The 15533-nt window shown below is 41.4% G+C and overlaps 2 protein-coding genes across 4 annotated transcripts in view; one reads left to right on the plus strand and one right to left on the minus strand.

The window, feature by feature from the left end:
- The first annotated feature begins 1675 nt into the window (after positions 1 to 1675).
- Positions 1676 to 4066, plus strand: cfap300 (cilia and flagella associated protein 300). The gene is made up of 7 exons (XM_041053831.1): positions 1676 to 1806; positions 1984 to 2065; positions 2619 to 2688; positions 2864 to 3021; positions 3117 to 3289; positions 3434 to 3500; positions 3935 to 4066. Exons 1-7 carry the CDS (start codon positions 1697 to 1699, stop codon positions 4064 to 4066), a joined length of 792 nt encoding a protein of 263 aa, XP_040909765.1. The 5' UTR covers positions 1676 to 1696.
- Positions 4067 to 4658: 592 nt separating this feature from the next.
- Positions 4659 to 15533, minus strand: part of LOC121192379 (potassium voltage-gated channel subfamily KQT member 4) — a 43952-nt gene continuing 33077 nt past the window's right edge. For 2 of the 3 annotated variants that reach the window (XM_041054044.1, XM_041054046.1), the window contains 5 exons: positions 13932 to 14158; positions 13742 to 13841; positions 9068 to 9199; positions 8609 to 8747; positions 4659 to 8275 (listed from right to left, as the gene is read on the minus strand). In XM_041054044.1, the coding sequence (XP_040909978.1) occupies positions 8078 to 8275; positions 8609 to 8747; positions 9068 to 9199; positions 13742 to 13841; positions 13932 to 14158 (796 nt within the window). In that variant the 3' untranslated portion in view covers positions 4659 to 8077. Of the gene's footprint in view, positions 8276 to 8608; positions 8748 to 9067; positions 9200 to 13741; positions 13842 to 13931; positions 14162 to 15533 lie in introns of all 3 variants that reach the window. The other variant, XM_041054045.1, reaches the window with a different exon arrangement.

Below are 15533 nucleotides of genomic sequence, written 5' to 3' on the forward strand. Positions count from 1 at the left end.
GATCTCACACTCATCTGCTTTCATTATGAGAATATAACGTTTAAATACAATACAACCTATTAGTCCAATTATCGTCAGTATTTTGAATATGCTAAAATAGTTGCCTTGTATCATATTTCATGATAATAGTCTTGCCAGGCAGAAGAGAAAGGGTAGTACACTTTAAAATCTGAAATGAAAAGATGCAACATCATTAATGCTCCTTACAGGTACATGTTATATAGCTACATAATTCAGTCCAATCCAATATAGTTGCAAAATGGTCCAATCTACTAATATGACCCATTACTAAGTAGGAGCGTGATCATATCAGCTGTCTGTTAGTTGAAGGTAACTGTTGCATTGTGACTTCATTCATGATCCCTATTAAACTGTAGAAACCAGACACTTATCATGGTAATAAATCTGGCTTAGCCTTATCTGAAGATGTAGGTTTGTGAATACACACACTTTTTTGAAACCTAGAGCAACAAATTTAAAGAGACAACACAACACGGTTATATTATCATGGCTTCAGGGTGTCGCCACACCGGATATTCATGGTTCCCCTCATGGGGAAATTTCAGGGTCTGGGCGTCCTATAATGGAATGTGGATCAAAAGGATCCCACATCCTCGACCATCCTGGAATGTTGGGAATGGAGGGAATGAAATGAGTATTTGAGCCAGGATGAATAAAAATATTTGTAGGGATCTGTAGATAGAGGAAGGAGGGGGAAAAAGCCCTAGGTAGGCTGTACAAGAGTAAACACATGTACAAGAACAAGCACAGACGCATGTGCGGTCTATCATCCTTAACTGGTAAGAAGCTTCAGAAGATGCTGTGCCCTTTGGATGTGATGTTAAAAGAAAAAAAAAAAATCTATAAATGTAAGGCCTTGCCCTTTGAGTTTCCAGTGCTCAGCTGTACCGGCCTGATTGAACAAAATTTACAACATCTTGGCACCTGAGGCAAAATGTGAAACAAAATGTGAAACATCATAGATATATCAACAGGTATCAGATACATGTATATCACATTCACACAGGTAAATTGTTCAAATTAATACACATGAATGTGCAGTTACCTGCTTACATCCTGCATGAAACAGAAGAGATAATGAGAAAAAAAAGCATCCAAGAAAGTAATAAGATCACAACGGAGATGGTGATGTATGCGCACTGAGGTGGAAGATGGATAAAGATAGAAAATAAAGAGAAAAAGTCCCACATGCAGCAAAGGGAGCGTGGTTCAAAAACACGACAAGTTTGCCCTCTGGTGGCTGTAAATGTTTACTCAAGTTGGTTGGTTCTGATGAAGTAAATACATTTAACAGAGTTAAATTAAAAAAACAGTACAATTGATTAAATTAAAAGAAACATGATGAACGATGTTTTCCCTAGCGTTAACTGTTAACTGTTAAATTAAACTGTTAAATAAAGTTTTAGTAGCAAGAGAAGACGTTGCCAGCGTCCGTTGTCAAGGCAACACTACAGGAAACAGAGATAGGTGACACAAAAAAGAAAAGACTACTCACTTTGTCGTCGTTTCTTGCAACCGGAACAAGTGAAAAAGACAGACTCTCATTGGCTGTCAGTGAGCACACCTATCGCTGATTGGCCCTTGACGAACGCCAGCAGACCTGCTACTTGTTAGTGAACACGAGCGAGCGCTCGCGGTTTTTCGCAGCCTAACAACAACTGAAGAAGGAGTAAACATGGCAGGAGAGAAATCAGCTTTTGAGCAACCTTTTTCTTTTAGTCCTCTTCCCTCCAAGAAGTTCTCTTTCCTAAAGGACAAAGACACGTCCACACTGTTAATGAAATGGTGAAGAAATGTAGCTAACCAGAAAACTTAAACTCATCTTACAAGTTATCTTCTCTTGACTGGAGCTCCAAGCTGTACATTGTCTTCTAATGAATGTGTGTGTGTGTGTGTGTGTGTGTGTGTGTGTGTGTGTGTGTGTGTGTGTGTGTGTGTGTGTGTGTAATGTGGTAATTTCAGGTCCATGCTGGGGAGGATTTCAGCTCAGTCTTACAGCTTTGACCAGAACTTTTACCCTTATAACAGTGAAAAGTTTGCACTGGTAAGACAGGGTACTACTCAGTCTGAAATTATAGTGAATAAGCACTGACTAAAATAGAACAGACTGGATAACTGAAACTGATGCTTAATCATTCTCTTTCTTATTGTAATTAATAATTGTAGAGCTGCAATATTTAGTTGATTAATTGATTAGTCAAGCAAAAGAAAATTAACTATTTTGACAATCAGTTTATTGTTTCAGCTTCTTTCAAGCAAAATGCAAAGCATTTGCTGGGTTTAGCTTGTTAAATGTGAGACTTTTCTTGTTGTCTTTGTCATAAATTATTAAATTTCTTTGAGTTTTGGACTGAACTAAACTAATAATAGATTAATCATGAAAATGAAAGACAGCTGAATCAATAAGGAAAATAGCTGCAGCTCTAACTTTGTATGATTTACTTTGTCTCTGAGGCCCAAAACAGATTTAATCATTTTCAGTCCGGACTGGGTCATCAGTGTCATGAAGAACGATTACAGGTTGTCTGTTTTAATAAAAACTTATTCCATGTGTTTAATCATATTTGATTGCTCTTGATGTCACTCTGTATACGCAGTGTTTCTTCAGAGACCCTGATGTGGTATCCAGTCTGAAAAAGATGGAGGCCGGAGTCTGGGTGCCTCTTGGTATGTAACTTCTCCCAGAAAGCCTTTCATCACTGATCAGAGGAAATTGAATATTACTGATCATAGGAAATTGATCTCATCTGCTGCACAATATTTACAGTCAGAACTGTGTGGAATGTTCTTGACTTTTGTGTGTGTTTGTGTGTGTGTGTGTGTGTGTGTGTGTGTATTGTAGACAAGCCAGTGGTGGCTGTCGATGTGGAGGTGGTGCCGTGCACTAAAGTCTCCATGGAGCTGTTTGATCCAATCTATTCTTGCGGCATCCTGAGGCCCTCTGGACATGTAGTTAAATGCTTTCATGATGTGTACCCCGACTATGATGAACTCAGACAGGTGACTCTCCTTATTTTTCATCCATCTGCCTGTTTTGTCTACATGTTATCTTTTTTTGACATGGAGTCAGTGCATGTCTTCCTCTGTTTGTCCAGATGCTGCAGGAAGAGGACTCTGAGCACTATTACATGGTTGGGAGAGAGGAGCGAGGAGAGTTTCTGTTTCGCCTTTTCAAGCACCTGTGTCTTGGAGGGGAGCTCTGTCAGTATGAAGACACCATTGATCCATACATCAGCACCACAAAGCAAGTGTACAAGGATTTGATCAGGTGAGCTCAATCTGGACATAACCGACATCTTAGCGTCCAAAAATTTAGTTTCGGTTTTCGTTTCCCTGTATCTTCATATATACATGCATATTTTTGTGAGTAATTCATAAAACTAAACTTGAAATTTTATGCTTTATTCTGTAGTGTTCAGAAGAATCCTGACACAAAGAAGATCAGTGTTGTCTCCACAGTGCTTAATGTCAGTGCTCATGTAAGTTACTGAGTGGTTTTTTTTTCAGCTGTATTTATGAAAGAAGATTGTTTGTCATAAATTTTGTAACACTAAAGAAGAACTAGTGTCTCGAACAAAGCATTTAGTTTGAGACACTAAAGAAGAACTAGTGTCTCAAACTAAATGCTTTGTTCATGTATAACTATGGTCATTTGAACATATTTTAATTGGATCTGAGCTCTAATTGGCCAAACAGCATAGAGCAGCATTGTACCATTTTAAGAATGGAAATAATCATGAGTGCATTGCTCTGTTTGAATACATTACATTATAAATTTAAACTCAAGTAGTATTTTTCAATTTAAGTCTTACAACCATCAATGATAATCTGCAATCAGTGAAGAGTTTTCTCCTCAGATAAGGTGAGGGCCGTAGCTGCTGCTTCAACAGACACTATTATTTATCCCTCACAGGATGAGTCAGGACGATGTTACCCCGGGAGACGAGAGGAGGAGCAGACGTTTGCCTATTTGATTGTCGACCCCTTCAAACGACACGTTACTTTGTTCCACCACTTCTACGGTGTTGGAAACTTCACATTGTGACAGTGAGGAAATGGTTCTGTTACCTGAACTGAACCTGTCAGTCACCTGCTGGACAAGCTGACAGTGAATATACAAACACAGCAGCTCAGAGCTGTAGCTCAGCAAAAGGGTTCACACTGCTGTCAGTTAACTTTTCTCTTGTACGGCTGAGAAATCTGAGCAAAATGTAAGATTCCCAGATGGACTTACAAAGGAGAGGGAATAATTATTTTGTTCTATTAATTTAACCAGCCTTAAAAAAAACATCTCCGTGCCTGTCTCTATGGGTGATGTTTCCCTTTGTCCACTAATAATAGTTTAGACAGGTAGAATCTTGCTCTAACTAAACGTTAGTAAATTCAACAAGGCAATAAAAGACTTGAACATGAGATATGATCGGGATGTCTCCTGATTCTGCTCCTCACCTGTTTACTCTTAATATTTTAAAAACATCAGGTCAATTGGTATATTCATCAATTTTTAATTAAACCTGATTATTTTTTTTTTGCCATCTGATTTCAACCCCTGCAATAGAATGCCATCATTCTGTAAACAGAAGACATTCCACAGTGTTATTTGCAATTGTTCAGTTTAAAGAGAGAAAAAATCAACATACAGTCCAAAGAGCTTTATTGAAACAAATAAATTAATAAGTTAGTCAAGTGAGCTAATTTTATCCTCAGCAGATACACATTTTGTAGAGGTGTGCATTAGATTAGAAAGTAAGATAAGCGCCATATGTCATCAACCAGTAGCTACATCGATTGGAATTGGAAGACTTTGTTAGGTCAGCATTTTGCTTATTGCTTTGATCAGTTCGTGTTTCATTTGAACAACAGTTCCGATACCTAAGAGCCGTTAAAGGGCAACGAGCTGGAATGTCAAATGGCAGCAAGTCAGTGAACGATGGATGGTGAGGACGTCATGAAGAAGAACAAGTGAGTGAAAAGAGAAAAGAGAACGTGCAGATTGAGTCATGCATAGCATTCAGTCAGTTAGACAATCAGTTACTGTTTCTCATACTTGGTTTCCTAGACTAGCGCCCCCTAGTGGCCTCAGAGGTAGTTGTGTGGAAGCCATTCTGATTTATGTGACATGCTTACGAAAGGAGACAAGCCTGCAGAGTTTCCTTGTGGTGATACAAGAGTCCATGCCTCCAGCCTCCAGATCTGACAGGCGTTTAAAATACAGTAAGGGCGTCGATGCGAGGAGGTCCCGGCAGAGTTACAATGATATGCTGAATATACAGTAATATTCTCAGAAAATACCAAAGGTTGCAACAGTCATAAAAGACTAACATCCCTAAAAACTATTTGTTCATAACAATTTTCTGATAGTTTCTAGTTAGGTCAACGTTTTGCAAAAAAGAGGATGGGTATCCACACGTGATATTTATATGAAACACTGTCGTCTTCAAAGCAGCGTTAATATTTCAGTTTGAGATAGAAAGCCGCACCATATCAGTTACAGAATGAGGACATAGAAGGCACAGGTCATTTCCTTTCATGTCTTGACTCAAAACTTTACAGAAGACATCCGTAATATTTTTTTTTCTAATACTGGGGCCACTACAAACAACAACATGCAATACAGTGGTCTCACATACATTTTCATGAAGCTCAACATTCCAGGTGACAATGGCGTGACAGTACTGTTCAGTGTAACCGTGCCTCTATTAATGAGGCTTCTCTGTTTAAAAGTTAGGCCAAAGAATAAAGCTACCAAGCATTTCTCTATGAAATGAAAGCAACGATTTTATGGTGCCAACAGCGAGCTCTGAAGTGCCATTTTATCCCTCATGGCAGCAAGAAGATTAGATCTAAAATAAATAGATCTAAATAGGCCGAGCAATGAAGTACATTCACTGTTTGAAGTCTAGGCCTGGCTTGAATGGAGAAGTGGAGCACCTGAGTCAACTGGCATGACTGAACCAAATAAATGAGTCACTTGCAGGGACAGAAGAACTGTTTTCACTGGCCAAATACAGTCTGACGAATGTTTTCCTAGTTGAAACTGGCAGCAATTATCTGATGACATTTAAAAAAATATACATATGAGCTCTGCGAGTCACGTGCGCGTGTGAACCTGATCGGCTAGTGTCGTTACAGTTGTGTCCTCCATGATTTAAAATGACAAAAATGCTACATTTATTTAAAGATTATATCTAATTGAATTAAATATATTAACTTAAACCCTACATTCACTTTAACAACCAAAAAAAAAAGAAAAAAATCATTTAAAAAACAACATAGAAATTTGATGTTTTCGGTTACACAAAATCGAACACATGGACATAATTACAGTAAAGAAATCAAAACAAAATGATAAAGTTATACATGACAAAAAACGTGTCATATTCATCAAGTGCCAGAGTTTTTAAGTAAAGAAATTGCTTTCATTGTTTGTGTGTGTGTGTGCCTGTATGCACTCTCCAGTTTTGTCCACGAGCACGGAGCATTTCCCGTGCATCACACATCTCCAAGAAAGAACCAGAAAAAGACAGAAGAGAGTAAAGACGACTGGCAAGGACAGTCAGCAACACTTACTAGTGATGACTGGAGCCCGTCCCTGCACACTGCCTGTTTGTGGTGAAGCTGTAAGGCTGGAACCATTTCCTAAGACACGTGCATTCATGAGGACAATGGCCTGGAATTCATGCTTTAGATCTGGACGCCTTACGGGTTCTTCGTTGACTAAAACTGCACCAAACTGGCCAAAAAGTTTCTGCGAGTGCATGTAGCATCTGATGACTGTAAGAGTGAGAGGTATCCTCCTGTAAAGAAAGGTTGTGAAGTTTTACTGACCGTCTGAACCAGCTGACACGGTTAAACCTGACCTGAGGTTTGGTGTGAGCTGTAAGGAGCAGTGCAGACAGTGTGACATAAATGCTGAAATTCTGTCTGAGGATGAATGAGGTTTTATCTACAGGACTCATCTGAGGAACATGCATGTTTGGAGGGCGGGCTGCAAGACAGAGAGTTTTAAAGGGCACGTTAAAAACAAATTCACATAAAGAGGAACAACAGCCTTTCAAACACTGCAAAGGAAGGATTGCAGACCCATGAAAGGACATCTTGGCTCTATTAAATCCTAAATAAGTGTGAAAATTTCCACACTTGAATGCCAGCCAAACAGGAAATAATGGGGTTTTTTTTGCAAGTGGGCTTGTTGGAGAAAGAACTTCTGAGAGAAGGAAAACAAACAGTTTACAGTACACATCAGTCACTCCAACACATTCTTCCAGCTCTGTTTTCATGTGAAAAGTTTGGGCGATTAACGCAGGATTTACACTTTTAAAACTGGGTGGGAAGGTGTACCGCGGAGGCTCTGTGCTTTGGCGAGGTGGCTCTCAGCCCAGTTTGCTGCCCGTCCAAGTCCAAAGGAGCAGATTATTTGTGTCCACAGCTCCTCTAGTTATTTATTTGTTTTTCTGGTGGTGCGAATGCAAAATTTTCAGGTGGTACCCAATACATTCATCACCAGTATCAAGAATTGTGATGCTAAGGTATTGAACAAATGATTGACATGGCACTTGCAGAACTGTGAGCTGAGTCAGAAAACTCTCAGTCGATTCAAGCAGCCAAGATAAAACAGAAATGAGGATGGGGGTGAAAAAGAGACAAGATTTCTCCAAAGATTTACAAAACTTCAAAGCTCGGAGTCTGATTATCTACAGTTGTAGCTTCAAAGTAGGCATAGATATAAAGCATGAGGTGAGTGGGTGAAAGTGGTTCAGTAGTCAAGTAAAAGTTGATCGTGTGTCCTCTCCATCTCATGTAGTGGTGCTGAGAGGGGTGTCCGGTGAGCAGCTTTGGCTGAGGTGGAGCCATCTGGTGGTGTCTGCCTGTATCAGCTGTGGAAACATTTAAACAAAGTGGACGAGGATGCAGATTTGAGACAGATGTGTAGTTCAGGGTGCTCGGAGTGAGGGCTCAGCCTAAGGAAGACGCACTGTAAAGGGTTTGTGTCAGTGTTCGAACAGCCCCCCACCCCATAACACACACACAAATCCCCAGACTGCTCAGCTCACTGTCATTCCAAGTTGCCGCTTTCGGAGATGTTGAGCGTGTTAGCAGAGGGGAAGAGGTCTCTTTGGTCCGTGGGGCTGTGGTAGTCAGATGTCAGGTCAGGGTCCAGGAGGGAGGTCAGGGTAAAGTGGGATGAGCCTTTCTTTAGGCACTGGGAGTAGAAATTGAGCAGGAGGTCGAGCTTGTTCTCTATGGACTGTACCTAAAAAAACATACACAAGGGGCAAATTTTTCCTTGTATCATCAAATCCTGACTAGCTTTCATAAGCTCCTGTAAGTTAGCGCTGGGTTTTCTGCAGGGAGTTTCTTTCAACACTACTTCTGATAACATGGATGATAACACTGGGGCTAAACGACTTACTATTTCTTAGCATCTAAAAAAAAAAAAACATATCCCATGAGTCTCAGCCATGAGTCTAACTATCAAAGCCTCTCGGGAGCTGCTGAAGTGACCCACTGAGATTTTTTATTTGAATGATTACACAGAAAATATAGTTCCAACAATGCTGTATGAATCAAACTGCTCCTCTGTTACCTGTTTCTCCACCTTGACTACACGTCCCATCATGCTTAGCTCATCCAGTGGGTCCAGTTCTGGCGGCGTCTTCTCTCCTTTCTCAGGGCGTGCCTTCTTATCTGGCTGAACAGTTCCTCGTCCAATTATCTGGTCCACGCTTTTCCACAAACACAACCATTTATAATATAATGACCATTACAATACTCTTTATAATGATTTATAATGACTCTGGGTGAATGCTAAGGGTTTGGCAAGGTTTTTATATTCAGTGAATATAAAAACCTTCATATTTACAGTGCAGACATAACATGAAATTGTGAAGAAAATGAAGAAAGTAAAAAACTAAAAAATATCTTTCAAAGAAGCAGAAGTACAAGAAGTGCAAAAATAATTATGATCCTGTGATCATGGCATGATTGCACAAAGGAACCTCTATCTCCAGCCCAGACCAGCAGGGCTTAAATACTTGAAACCTACCGCATCTGCAGACTCTTGATGCGGCCCAGCATGTCCAGGTGTCCAGCGGAGTACTGCTCTATGACGTCCTTCACATCATACGGACGCAGCGTCTCCTTAAACTTCCTCTTGGCCACAAGGAACTTTAAGATCCTACACATGCGTCAAAAACAAACAACCCACACTGTTATTGCTCCTCTGTGGGTACCTTTAAAGAGCCTCACACCACACATCCGCGTATATGGACGTTACAGTAGTAAACCTTTGGAAAAATGCAGGGGCAGGACAGCTATCAAACGATAAGAAGAGAATAAGATTAATTACAGCCGGGGTAACCTTATCATTCACAAACAGCCCCATAATGAGAGCAGAGCAACCCTCTTACTAAACCATGTGGATATTGCGATGATGACAACATCTTCCAGAGACATTTGCTTATCAGTACTTGCTGTTTCAGCAATTAGCACAAATCCACACAGAAATAACACACACACACCTCTCTCAGAGCTTCGCACTGTTTCTGCTCTTTTGTCAGTGTGACAGTCATGTTGGAGCCACTGGTGGACCACAGCTGCTCCCACTTCCACCAGAGCGCACAGCTCATCAACACCACCCACATCTCACTGCGGGGGAATCACACCGAGGAATGTTGACCCAGCACTACTGTACCCGCCGAACACATCACTGACAACATCCTCTGCCAGAGTCGTTCTGGTTGGACGTCATGCTGAAGGGAATGGAGGATGTGCAAGATATAGTGGGAAGTGAGTGGAAGAAAGTTTAAGTGTGTGTGTGTGTGTGTGTGTGTGTGTGTGTGTGTGTGTGCGTGCGTGTGCGTGTGCGCGTGCGCGTGTGCGTGTGTGTGCGTGTGTGTGTGGGCTGGTGCCTGGCTTTCTGTGCTGGGTGGGTCTTTCAATTCCCTCCTTATCACTTACATGATAGGCAGCTCAGAGATGCTGGCTCCGCAGAAGGACTGGACCAAATGTAAGCAAGACAAAATATACACACTCAAGCTGTCATCTCACCCTGTGATGGATTGCACTACAAGTCAAGCTGGGAGAGACGAAGAAGTGAGGAGGGGAGGGAGAACAAGGACAGAGATTTTTTTTTTTTAACAAGGAAATCCTATCTCTCACACCCAGATGACTAAGTCCATTATAACCCCCCCGTTCAGGAAGAAAAGAAATCACATCAAAGGTCTGTGAAGTGGAAGATCAGAAATGCTCAGCTGTTTTGAAAAAAACATCAAAACACACACATATCTGTGTACACAACCACACGCACACAAACACAAAAATATACAAACTGCAGTAACACAATCACACACATGAGCTAAGCAGGAGCAAGTGAAATCTGAACTTGTGAAAGGGGTCATTTTCTGAAATAACCACTATAACCTTTGACAGGTACTGCAGCGCTTGCATTTACCAGCAACAAACATCACGCAGCTTTGTGTAGTGACCGTTGCTGCAACAAAGAAGAGGAGAAGGTGCGAGCGAAGGAGAAGCGGAGCGAAAGGAGGAGGAGTGGTGGTCTACAGCTGGTGCCATAGCAGCCGTCAGCGCACTCTTCCCCCTCACGCAGCACTCCTGTTTCTTGATGACTCCTGCGTTTGGGATATTTTTGTAAGCGGCCTTTTCTTATTTTGCAGGAAGATGCAGATTTTTTTTTTTTGCCAGGGTGGGTCTCAGGTGTAGGCAAAAGAAAAAGCTGGGGGAAACAGGTGGGGGCTTTTGATTTGGCTCCTCTGAGGGTTTCTACAAAACGCTGACTCTCTTTCTCGGACGATGAAATGACTTTCATAATACATGGTCAGGTCTGAGAGTTGCCCCACTAGAAAACTGTACTGTACCACCGGCAGTGGTACAGTACAGTTGGCACTGCTCACTGAAAGATATTATACCTTCCTAGTGTTAGGAAGTGGAGACGTAAAAACACAGTGCTGATTGGAGAGACAGGAAATGTCATCTGTGCCCTAAAATGCTTGCATAGCTATACGCTAAATATTTCTGCAATTCAGCAAAGGAGGATCCCTGATAGTCTCCAATGGCAAGGTTTTATCTGTAACTTAAAAATGACTGTTATGCTGACACGAAACCTAGGTGGGCCAAGTAGGGTGAGTCACTGCAGGGGCAAGTGTGATTCTCCACCAGATAAGATTCCCTACCTGCTAAGTTCAGTCATTCTTACAGAGAAATGTACTGCGCAAACATTATATGAGTTTAAAAATATTACAGCTGAAACACTACAAAAACTGATGATGATGACAAAAGATGAAATGGTTATAAATAGTAAGCATGTCCGAACTATTTATTTAATAAAGTAGGCACTTCATCCGAGACTGCAAACGTGCAGAAATTTTGTATTTTGTGCAGTATTGGATTTGTGTGTGTGAGGAGTCACAGTAGAGGGAGCACAAAAATATATCACTCCTTGTTTTGCCATCCTCTTCTTCGCCTCTCGCTCCCTCTACGCATCTCTCCATACATACGCAGAACACCATACGCATTTATTCAGGCTGCCAGGCGCTGATTAACCACATGCATCTCTCTAAAGTGAAGGCTCAGCACTAAGGCCTGCTGCAAAATTCTCTGTTTCACAGACATCAATCATGAACCATACTAAGATGCTGCATGAGTGTGTATGTGTGTGTGTATTAACAAAGTGAAGCACCTGCTGTTTACACACCTGCACCAACTATAGGAACTCCCTCTCTTCTATTGTCTGCAGCACAGAGCAGCTGAGGTCAGAGCTATGTGCTGAGTCAAGTGCAAATCCAAGGAGAGATCATATAATACCCTATCAGTGGCCTAACAATATCAAACAAAATATATCATGCTGCATCTCCGGAACAGAAAATATACCTGCTGTATGTCTGTGAAAGAGAAACCTTCAGTTTAAGTGGTAAGAAAGCGCCTGGTTCAAACACCTGACTTGTGTTAGGTGTTTTTATAAACTTGTGTAAACTGATAAGCTGCATTTGTATGTGCTTTTACCCAAAGATCTTTACAAATTTGCCTTTCAGTCACCCAAACACACACTGATAGAAACATCCCTAAAGTTGCCCCGATACACGTTCTATATTTTACACGCACTTCTCCCCTTCATTCAAAAGCTTCACAGAGTGCGTATGGAACCACACAGACAGCGTCACGCTACCTATGATAAATGCTGTGAGGTTGTGGCTCTGACATGTGGGACCAAAGAGAGAGAGAGCAAGAGAGAGACGTTATAATCCACTCTCATCAGATCCCCCAGGGAGACCAGCCTGGCCCCAACACCAGATGTTTGCTGGCAATTGTAGTTTTTTTTCTGCCACCATCAGTGAAAAACTCTACGCTATTCCTCTGTGAGTGTGTGTAATTTTCAATGTGTGTGTGGTGAGGGAAGGTATGTCTATATCATTGTAATCCTGTGGGATATCTATACATCTAAACACAGTAGGTTGTGTATTTTTGCACTGTACATATTATGATTAATTACTAATCATTATAATCATGGTATAGTTTTGCCAACAGAGTATTTCATCACATACACACATACCATCCTTGTGTTATGAGCGCAACTACCTTATTTACACATGCAGCATTTTTGTTCTTCCTCATTAGCGAAAGCTGAAGAAGAACCTGCCCCTTTATTTAAACTGTCTAAGCACATACTGTGTAAGGACATCCGCCACCGATGCGCTACGGTAACATTACAGCATACAGTCAATGAATAGCCGGAAGAGATGACGCACTGACAGCAATCAGCATCAATGCACTAAATCAACTGTTATTACAGTTGTCCCAATCTGAACTGTATAATATGGCTCGTCTCTGCACAGTCGTACTATACTGTGATCTTCCATCTGCACGGTATTCCTGAGTGTGTTTGTGTGTGTGTGTGTGCTCTCTAATAGGCAACCCTATCACGCCACCTTACACATGACCGGCCTGAATGAGCTGGGCTTGCTGAGCGACAAGGTCACATGAGGGAACTAACCCTACCGGCAGGAGGGCTCAGTTACCTCTCCTAAGTGGACATTTCTACTCCGTCAGCTGAATCCGCACACGCCAGCACCTAAATGGGGGAGCAGCATGTTCACCTATTAATGTAGGCTGTAAATACCATGAGAAGTGCCCATCGTCTGAATACGCATGCATGGGTTGTTTGTGTGATCAAAGTGACCTTATTCCATCGTTGACCAGCAGCACAGCAGCTCCAGTTTGCTCTGTAAGGTTGTGATGAGTTGTTAGGTGGAGCCTAGTTCCTAGAAATACAAGATTTTACTGCTCTAAAGGTCCTAAAGGTAAATGCTAAACTTGAACACAGTTTATCTCTTTAATGGTCCACATTCTGAGGTGGCTTTGTTGTATTTGATTTGTCAGGGCAAAACTGTGGTTTTAAGGACCAGACCTTTTCAGACAGCAGAAAATCTTTAATTATTTTTGTTTAATTTCAAAAGGATTATGGAGCATAATTACATAAATCTGTACACCCAAAAAAGGCTGCTTATATATATTTTGTATGTAATTACTTGTGGTGGTGAAAAGGTTGTAGTGGAAATAATTTTCTTGTGTTTCAGTACAAGGATGAAGAGAATGGGTAGGATCATTAGTTATAACAGGACTTCTATATGGGTACAGTTCTTCTAGAAGAATAAATAGATTCCACTGTAGGTGTGACTAATATAGTGTTGATGGCAGGACTCACCTGACAGCTCGTATAAGTGTCTTCACTGCTGGGATTACCTCCTCCATTGCCACGTCACAATAGGGTTTGTCTTCAACACTGTCCTCCCCAACACCCTCCACTGGATCAAGGTAGAAGGAAGATATTAAGAGACACTGTTATGCAGAAAAGATTCTTGTGGGCGTTAATGAAAAGTGTGTATGTTGCCCACCATCAGCAGGAGGTCGCGGTTTGAGGCGAAGCGAGGTGCGGAAGCGTGTGCGGTCATTAAAGCTCCAGCTCTTCTGGACTTTCCCCGGGCTGGTGGCCTCGGGGACGTTCTCCTGGCTGGGAGAGCGTCGGACACCGGAGCCCGGGGGCAGCGGTGACGCCTTGTTCCGAATGGTTTGGGATGATCGGGAATTGTTCATTCTGATCCTATCCCGGAAGCCCATTTTACTGCTGACAGTGAAGATAAAATAGTCAGACATCTGTAAGCAAAGTATTCCTTTCGGATCATGACAGGCACTGGGTTTCGTTCAATGATCTCAATGTCCATGCCTTTGACCTTTATGGAAAGCTTAACTTTGTAATCCCGGGAGTTTAGGGAAGCAGCAGAAGCGCAGCCTGAGCTTGTTAGAAAAAAGTTTGTTAGTAAAAGTGAGGTAACACAAAAAACATGGCCTCTGATTTTTTTTTTTTTTTTTTATAACAGTCTTCACAGAGACTCAACAGACAGACAAAACAGGGACACAAACAGACATTTACATTTAGTCTCCATTAAGGACGGACTAGTTCACTTATCATGGAGGCAATTCGACCAGAGGGACCACTCAATATAGCTAAAAACTGATTCTGCCTCAAGGATTTGCTTATTTAATGTGCTTATCATAGCACCTGATTCAGCAAAATCAGATTGAAACCTGATTCAAGACTTCCAGTAGTGCTGGGATGGCGGAAAATGTTCCACCTACTGTCAGACCAAGATACACTTCCTTAATCCCTTCAGCAGAGTGAATAAGCATCAAAATATTGGCTTCAAAGCACAGCAGTACAAAAGGTGTCTCATTAAGTACTCCATAACAGTCACTGCAAACCAAGGCAAGCCAGTAGGTGAGGTCATCTATTTACAGGAGAAAAGCTATTTGGTGGCCATTTTCTCCCACAGATTGACTGGTAATAGCATCACTGTTATAGCATGCTCTGGAGACCACTCCTTCTCTGCAGCCACTTTCATGTTACACACTGTCACAGATCCAAGAGGCGATGCAAACGTCATGCACCGCAGAGCAATTCCAGCCCGTTCGTTCACTCCTACATGTTTACGATGATATACTCTTTGTTGTGTGTGTGTTATGGCAAGCCATTTAAATTAAAATTTAAATAGTTAAGGGATGTTAGCGGAAACAGCACTTCGTACGAGCAAGCTGAAATGTTTCAGGTAGACTGGAGGAAATGGGAAAGATAGAGTGGAAGACCTTTTGCATGCTGTTGGGAAAGGAAATAAATGATTTGGATGCATTCAGGACCATAAATTTCACTGAATCTTTCCAAAACATTAAAAGAATATCGCATGCAAACAGAAGCATTCTTGCTCTCAAAAACCTTTTAAAAATACAGCACAGAGGTACTGATTTGTTAGAGAGGCTCACATGAGTACGATGAAGTGGAAAAGCATGCTGAATCATTTAAACCCTCTCTTCAAGAAGAGACAGTACATGAACCAAACAACTGAATTGAAAACATGAAGCAAGTCTAGAGCAGGGAGATTCCCTCAACTTCAACAATTTCAATTTGTGAAAGGTTGTTGCTTATTTTTGGTGAATATTTATGT

This window comes from Toxotes jaculatrix, chromosome 13 (genome assembly GCF_017976425.1).
Source record: "Toxotes jaculatrix isolate fToxJac2 chromosome 13, fToxJac2.pri, whole genome shotgun sequence".
In the NCBI taxonomy this organism is placed as follows: domain Eukaryota; kingdom Metazoa; phylum Chordata; class Actinopteri; family Toxotidae; genus Toxotes; species Toxotes jaculatrix.

Bases quoted from the DNA above. Each gene is read 5' to 3' on its own strand.
- cfap300 (XM_041053831.1), top strand. From the start codon at position 1,697: ATGGCAGGAGAGAAATCAGCTTTTGAGCAACCTTTTTCTTTTAGTCCT. The intron at 1,807-1,983 runs GTGAAGAAATGT...TGGTAATTTCAG, and splicing joins TCCACACTGTTAATGAAATG to GTCCATGCTGGGGAGGATTT. The intron at 2,066-2,618 runs GTAAGACAGGGT...CTGTATACGCAG, and splicing joins ACAGTGAAAAGTTTGCACTG to TGTTTCTTCAGAGACCCTGA.